Source organism: Sinocyclocheilus grahami, unplaced genomic scaffold, assembly GCF_001515645.1.
Source record: "Sinocyclocheilus grahami isolate Dianchi unplaced genomic scaffold, SAMN03320097.WGS_v1.1 scaffold1006.1, whole genome shotgun sequence".
NCBI classification, from domain to species: Eukaryota; Metazoa; Chordata; class Actinopteri; order Cypriniformes; family Cyprinidae; genus Sinocyclocheilus; species Sinocyclocheilus grahami.
The window spans coordinates 186,076-194,118 of record NW_015506185.1 but is presented as its reverse complement, the minus strand read 5'-3'; the positions used below and the strand labels follow the sequence as shown (position 1 = coordinate 194,118).

The 8,043-nt window shown below is 37.4% G+C and overlaps 1 protein-coding gene across 1 annotated transcript in view; it reads right to left on the bottom strand.

Annotated features, from left to right (window-relative positions):
• LOC107565521 (laminin subunit alpha-3-like) overlaps positions 1 to 2,596 on the bottom strand; it is a 16,545-nt gene extending 13,949 nt beyond the window's left edge. Inside the window, exons 1-4 of the mRNA XM_016250768.1 lie at positions 2,376 to 2,596; positions 1,212 to 1,322; positions 1,025 to 1,134; positions 139 to 219 (exon numbers count right to left, since the gene is read on the bottom strand). Of these exons, the coding sequence (XP_016106254.1) occupies positions 139 to 219; positions 1,025 to 1,134; positions 1,212 to 1,322; positions 2,376 to 2,564 (491 nt within the window). The 5' untranslated portion in view covers positions 2,565 to 2,596. The remainder of the gene's footprint in view (positions 1 to 138; positions 220 to 1,024; positions 1,135 to 1,211; positions 1,323 to 2,375) is intronic.
• Positions 2,597 to 8,043: the final 5,447 nt, after the last annotated feature.

Genomic DNA, 8,043 nt, shown 5'->3' with positions numbered 1-8,043 from the left:
GCATGTTGGTTAAAGCTGATCTTTTCAGTATGGATGTGAAGTCACAGATTTGTGCATGCTGCAGAGTGCATGTGAAGCACACAGGGATATTTGATGGAAAGATCAGTTTTGGGAAGTTTAGGAAAGTGGATCACTCACCGCTCACATCTTTCGCCCGTGTAACCGTCTTTGCACAGACACAGAAGTCTGCCATCGGTTTCAGTGCAGCCCAGAGCAAAACTGCAGAAAGAGAGGCCATCATTACTTCACGACATAAATGCACTGTTTTATTAGGTATATTTACGTTTATATAAATAGTGGGCACAATATCCACTTAATAACGGATATCACCATACTTCCTCAGCTGATCGATTACAAACATGTTTTCTGAAATGTTATGTCTGAATATTCAAATGAGGCATTATCCTATTAAATATGCACTTTTGCATACATTTCCAGAACAAAAATGATTAATTATTAGAGTTAAAGTTTTTTACAGAGGGGATTTTGGATTTTTTTAGGAATAAAATGTTGCATAAAATCAGGTGAATGATATATGAACAAACCCCTCAGTAAAACCCTTCAGAAAGTCTCTTCTGCTCACAGAGGCTGCATTTATTTGATCAAAAATACAGTAAAAAAGTGAAATATTATTACATTTTAAAATGCCAGTTTTCCGTGTGAATATATATTAAACTGTAATGTATTTCTGTGATGCGCAGCTGTATTTTCAGCATCATTCCTCCAGTCTTCAGTGTCACATGATCTTCAGAAATCAGTATAATATGCTGATCTGCTGCTCAAGAAACATTTCTGATTATTATCAGTGCTGATGAATATGTTAGTGGCTGTAACTGCATATAGATAAAGTGCAATAAAATAAACACACAAAAGTGTATTTTGTATGTTTTCTGTCCACTAGTCTGTAACAACATGAAAAGCCAAAAAGCCCAAAATATCAAAACAACAATGTTTTTGTCTGCAGTGTTTTGTCTTATTAAAGACAACAGGTCAGTGCTGTTTCCATCACAGATGTGGGTCTTACTTGTTGCTGAGAGGACATGGGCACGCGCTGCATCTCCTCTGAGCAGCGTTTGAGTAAAATCCGTCTCTACAGCGCTCACAGTGATCACCTGCTGTATTATCACCGCACTTCTGTTACACAGAGCATTCGTGTTACTAAACTAAACACAAATCCATGGAGCAATACTGAAGACAGAGCACATTATTACCAGACAGCGGCCTGTGTTGTCCTCACACTCGTTAGAGAAACCGTTACAGGAGCAGCGAACACAACGAGCAATCAGACCACTTCTGTCCAGATAGAAACCAGCAGAGCATCTCTGTTTAAAAGATTCCAGATTTTCAAATAGTTGTATCTCAGCCAAATATTGTCCGATCCTAACAAACCATACATCAATGGAAAGCTTATTTATTCAGCTTTTTTGACCCTTATGACTGGTTTTGTGCTCCAGGGTCACACATTGTTTTTTTCCACATTTAATTATACTCAAGGGGATGGTTAATCTTTTCTTTTCTTTTTTTTATCATTTACTCGTCAAATTAAATCACAGTTCGCAATGCCAGGCTATCACATATTAGGTATTGATCTAATTTATCTGAAATCGTCTACACTTCAGTTACATTCAGCTATGTCTATAACTCTATAGCTTTAGTGATCTATGAAAAATCTCTTCATGACCATACAATTTATGCTGAAATGAATGTCATTGGCTATAAACGTTCAGCAGCATATGAGCATATCTGACTGAAAAAATAGCATGCATTTTAAGTCATGACTTTGATACTCAAGTGGTCTAAATAAAAGACCTCTAACAAGAGAGAAACAAGCAGAACTGGGTGTTTGTTTAAATAAATAAACGTCTTTCAAAGCTTTGGATTAATGGTAAAATATACACGAAACAAAAGTGAGGGCAAAAATAATGAAATACTGAACTGAGTGGATAAGGTACGTCCAATGCATGGTTATTTTAGTATTATTGAGATACTGTTATGGTTTTTATTAATAGTCTAAATCAGTTTGTATTTTTTATTTTCCATTTTCATTTTAGCTTATCTAAAATCAAAACGAGTGTCTATATTGACGTCTGAACGAGTAAAAAGTATTAATCATCTAATGTACACAATGTCCAAAAAAACTGTAAAACATTATTTTTCGAAGTAACATTTTGCAATGTTTTACTTTAATTTCTTTGTAATGGTTTATGAAATTTACTAGCAATTTCTGAGTGTTTTCTTCAGTGTACTTATACTTCATACCTCTGTATACAGTATAGAAATTAAACAAATCGGTTTCGGCAATTATGAAAGCTGAAAGAAATTAAAGACAAAATTTCGTTTTCATTCACAAAGATGCATCAGATCTGTCTCTGTACCTGTGGATCGTCCACTGAAGGGATCTGGACGCGCTGTGTGTCGTGAAGAGACGGATACTGAACTCTCTGCGTCCACTCTGCGTGTTCCCTCCTGTGCTCGGGTCTGGGGCCCCCAGAAACCAGCGCCAGCAGGGCCCCGAGCGCGAGGGCCCTCAGAGCCGCACTCCTCCACGCCACTGATCCTGACATTCCTGTGAAATAACCCGCATCGCGCTCAGGTGTGCTTCTTAAAGATGGAGAGAAACGCCCCAGACGTGTGCTGACGCGTCACTCCCCAGATGAACCAGGGACTGAGTCAGACGTGTGTCCTGTACTCAACATACCACAAAACACACACATACAAGACAAACCGAAAGACAGTATTGTTTTGGTAAGACGTTAGTTTAGGGACCAATTCTCACTATTTACTAGTTGCTTATTAGCATGCATACAAGCATATTGGCTGTTTATAAAGCATAATCAACTATTTGAAAATCTGGATTCTGAGGGTGCAAAAAAAAAAAAATCAAAAGATTGAGAAAATCGCCTTTAAAGCTGTGCAAATGAAGTTCTTAGCAATGCATATTACTAATCAAAAATTACGTTTTGATATATTTACGGTAGGACATTTACTTAAACTATCTTAAGCCTACTTAAGATCCAAATGATTTTTGGCATAACAGAGAAATGTATAATTGTGACCCATACAATGTATTGTTGGCTATTGCTACAAATATCCCCCAGCGACTCAACACTGCTTTTGTGCTGCAGGCTCACATATTAATGCCTCATTCTGCATGACCATATTCCAGATTCATTAATCCACCCCAATAACGACTAACTATTAGTAAACAGCAAATTAAGAGTTTCTTGAGGCAAAAGCCATAGATAATAGTTAGTTAATAGTGAGAATTGTTCCCCAAACTAAAGTGTGACCATTGTTTTGATATATGTTTTTTGGCCACACTTTAGTTTAGAGACCAATTCGCACGATTCACTATTAACTATGACTTCAATAACCCTTAATTTGCTGCTTACTAATAGTCAATAACGACTAACTATTAGTAAACAGCAAATTAAGAGTTTCTTGAGGCAAAAGCCATAGATAATAGTTAGTTAATAGTGAGAATTGTTCCCCAAACTAAAGTGTGACCATTGTTTTGATATATGTTTTTGGCCACACTTTAGTTTAGAGACCAATTCGCACGATTCACTATTAACTATGACTTCAATCACCTTAATTTGCTGCTTACTAATAGTTATAGGTAGCAATATAGTTTAACCCCTAATAAATAAATAGAAATACAGCATTTATTAATTATAAATAATACAATTAATTGAAATGCTAAACATTTATTAGTTAATTGTGCCTAGTGCATTAACTGAGGTTGTTGAATTTATTGTATCACATTTTGTTATTATATTATTAAATTACTGGTAACACTTTACACTCTTAAAAATAAAGGTGCTTCACGATGCCACAGAAGAATCTTTTTGTCTAAATGGTTCCATAAAGAACCTTAAACATCTGAAGAACCTTTCTGTTTCACAAAAGCTTCTTTGGGGCGAAAGAAGGTTCTTCAGATTACAAAAAGGTAAGAAAGAGATGGTTCTTTAAAGAACCTTTGACTGAATGCTTCTTTGTGGAACCAAAAATGGTTCTTCTATGGCATCGCTTGAAGAATCTGTTGAAGCACCTTTATTTTTAAGAGTGTAGATTAGGGAACAATTTGCACTATTAACTATGACTTTTGTATCAATAAAGACCTACTTTTCTGCTTATCAATAGTTAGAAGGTAGCTGTTAGGTTTAGATATGGGGAAGGGTTCATGGAGCTAAAATATGCATAAAAAGGCATTAACAGCCAATGTTCTAGTAACATGCATGCTAATAAGCAACTAGTTAATAGTGAGAACTGGTCCCTAAGCTATACAGTGTATATTATTTAATATTAATCTTCCCACGAAGCTCTCACATTTGCTAGTATGCTGTTATGTCTTTCATTCGTCAGCTGTTTTAATGTATCGCTGTTAGTAACTATGACACGCAGTGAGTGTCTGAGACGCCGTCACACATTGATCAGAATGATTCACGTTTGTTTTCTCAGCTTCCACACCCAGTCTAGAGAAGTCTCCACACGCCCCGTGCGTAAGAAAGCATGCCCCCCGGTTACAGACTTCAGCTCTTCCCTTCTCTTCAAGGGCATGTCACCAACACTGAATGTGTTTGGGTGTGGTGAAGGATATGGATACAGACAGGACTCTGGAAATGCAGTACACTCTCAGAAAAAAAGGTAAAGCTGTCAGTAGGGCGGTGCCTGTTCCGAAGGTACAAATATGTACCATTTAGATACTATATATAATACCTTTAAGGTACTTACAGTGGGGCAAAAAAGTATTTAGTCAGCCACCAATTGTGCAAGTTCTCCCACTTAAAAAGATGAGAGAGGCCTGTAATTTTCATCATAGGTATACCTCAACTATGAGAGACAAAATGAGAAAAAAAATCCAGAAAATCACATTGTAGGATTTTTAAAGAATTTATTTGCAAATTATGGTGGAAAATAAGTATTTGGTCAATAACAAAATTGCATCTCAATACTTTGTTATATACCCTTTGTTGGCAATGACAGAGGTCAAACGTTTTCTGTAAGTCTTCACAAGGTTTTCACACACTGTTGCTGGTATTTTGGCCCATTCCTCCATGCAGATCTCCTCTAGAGCAGTAATGTTTTGGGGCTGTCGCTGGGCAACACAGATTTTCAACTCCCTCCAAAGATTTTCTAGATTTTGAGATCTGGAGACTGGCTAGGCCACTCCAGGACCTTGAAATGCTTCTTACGAAGCCACTCCTTCGTTGCCCAGGCGGTGTGTTTGGGATCATTGTCATGCTGAAAGACCCAGCCACATTTCATCTTCAATGCCCTTGCTGATGGAAGGAGGTTTTCACTCAAAATCTCACGATACATGGCCCCATTCATTCGTTCGTTTACACGGATCAGTCGTCCTGGTCCCTTTGCAGAAAAACAGCCCCAAAGCATGAAGTTTCCACCCCCATGCTTCACAGTAGGTATGGTGTTCTTTGGATGCAACTCAGCATTCTTTCTCCTCCAAACACAACAAGTTGAGTTTTTACCAAAAAGTTCTATTTTGGTTTCATCTGACCATATGACATTCTCCCAATCCTCTTCTGGATCATCCAAATGCTCTCTAGCAAACTTCAGATGGGCCTGGACATGTACTGGCTTAAGCAGGGGGACACGTCTGGCACTGCAGGATTTGAGTCCCTGGCGGTGCAGTGTGTTACTGATGGTAGCCTTTGTTACTTTGGTCCCAGCTCTCTGCAGGTCATTCACTAGGTCCCCCCGTGTGGTTGTGGGATTTTTGCTCACAGTTCTTGTGATCATTTTGACCCCACGGGGTGAGATCTTGCGTGGAGCCCCAGATCGAGGGAGATTATCAGTGGTCTTGTATGTCTTCCATTTTCTAATAATTGCTCCCACAGTTGATTTTTTCACACCAAGCTGCTTACCTATTGCAGATTTAGTCTTCCCAGCCTGGTGCAGGTCTACAGTTTTGTTTCTGGTGTCCTTTGACAGCTTTTTGGTCTTGGCCATGGTGGAGTTTGGAGTGTGGCTGTTTGAGGTTGTGGACAGGTGTCTTTTATACTTATAACGAGTTCAAACAGATGCCATTAATACAGGTAACGAGTGGAGGACAGAGGAGCCTCTTAAAGAAGAAGTTACAGGTCTGTGAGAGCCAGAAATCTTGCTTGTTTGTAGGTGACCAAATACTTATTTTACCGAGGAATTTACCAATTAATTCTTTAAAAATCCTACAATGTGATTTTCTGGATTTTTTTTTCTCATTTTGTCTCTCATAGTTGAGGTATACCTATGATGAAAATTACAGGCCTCTCTCATCTTTTTAAGTGGGAGAACTTGCACAATTGGTGGCTGACTAAATACTTTTTTGCCCCACTGTATATGCACCCTTTAGGGGTTCAAAAGGTACAGCTTTTGAGAGGGTTCCGCCCCTGTGACAGCTTTTGTACCTTTTGTGTCTTTATGTGAGAGCTAGTTCTCTAACAATCCAACAAAACAAGTTCGTATTTTGCTGTAGCAAAGTCAAGTTAAAGCCTATTAAAATGGGATTCTGAATTAACTTTTCAATTTGAAAATGAAAAAAAATCCAAATTAAATTTTGCAGCAACTTGTAGGTCTCTTTTTTATTGAATAAAAAAATATGATTCATGTGGACAAACATGGAAAGTGTTAAAGTATAGGTGTAATTCATGGGGTTGAATATGTCTTGAAGACACTGTAGCTGTAACGAATTATCTGTTATGTGTGTTTAATTTGTATTCATTCCTTCCTGTTTTCCTTTGTTTTTTACGCCACTTATTAGTTGTCATGGTTACAGGTGATTAGTTATTTCAGTTCAGCTGTATATCATTAATACCTGGTTGGCTCTGTGTGTTTAAGTTCCCCTTGTTTCAGTCCAGTTTGTCCAGTCTTGTCAGTGTTGTGGTTGTGCTGAGTTTGCCTTCTTTGTTTGGATCATCCAAAAACGTTTTGAACCTGATCTTCTTCTTCCTGTGCCTTTAACAACCAAGTTGTGACAATAGCAAAGCCATCAGTCCACTTTATGTTAAGTGTCTTGTACTTCAAAAATAAGCATTTAATGCATTTGCACATACATGCTGTTCTGGAAAACTCTCACAAGATTTGTGCTTGCTGCTGTTGAGGCTGTGAAGGTTTAAAACACATTGTAATTTAATAGGGTTGTAATTATAAATAATCACATTCTTTAAAAAGTGCAATGGAACAACATGTAAAAACACAATAAGTTGTAATGTGGTGTTTTCTTTCATGTTCATGTTTTCCATGTCTTTTATTTTGTAATTGTTTCATGGTTCCTGTTTGTGTCATGCTTCCCTTGCCCTCATGTATTCATGCCATTGGTTCCCTTGTTCATTGTGTCATGTTCTGATTGGTTGTCTTAGTCATGTGTCTTGTTTCCCATTGGTTTGTTCTTGTTATGTGACCCTCTTGTTTCCTATAAGTAGCTTCATGTTCCCATTGTGCCCTCGTGGTGTATTGAATGTATTTAACCCGCTGTTGGTGAGTCTAGTCTGTTTATGTCAGGTCTGCTCATGCTATGTCTAGTCAAGTCAAGTCAAGTCAAGTCAAGTCAAGTCAAGTCAAGTCAAGTCAAGTCAAGTCAAGTCAAGTCAAGTCAAGTCAAGTCAAGTCAAGTCAAGTCAAGTCAAGTCAAGTCAAGTCAAGTCAAGTCAAGTCAAGTCAAGTCAAGTCAAGTCAAGTCAAGCCAAGTCAAGCCAAGCCAAGCCAAGTCTGTGTCTCGGATTATTGTTTGGATGTTTGGATCACTCTGTAAATAAACTGCACTTGGGTTCTCACGTACGCTCGCCTTCAGTGGATGATTCGTTACATAAGTACATGCATAAAACCCATATTTATTTTATTGTACAACCCATACAGCAAAAATATGTATTTTTAAAATATAGTTTTTATTTTATTTATTTATTTTTTGTCTTTTTTTGTGTGTCATTTTTGGCATATTAAAAAAACACATTAAATCTAAATATATATTTAAAGCATTAATATATAGAGAGGCTATATATGTATATTAAAAGAAAAATAATTGTAAGAATTGAAATGTATTTTCTT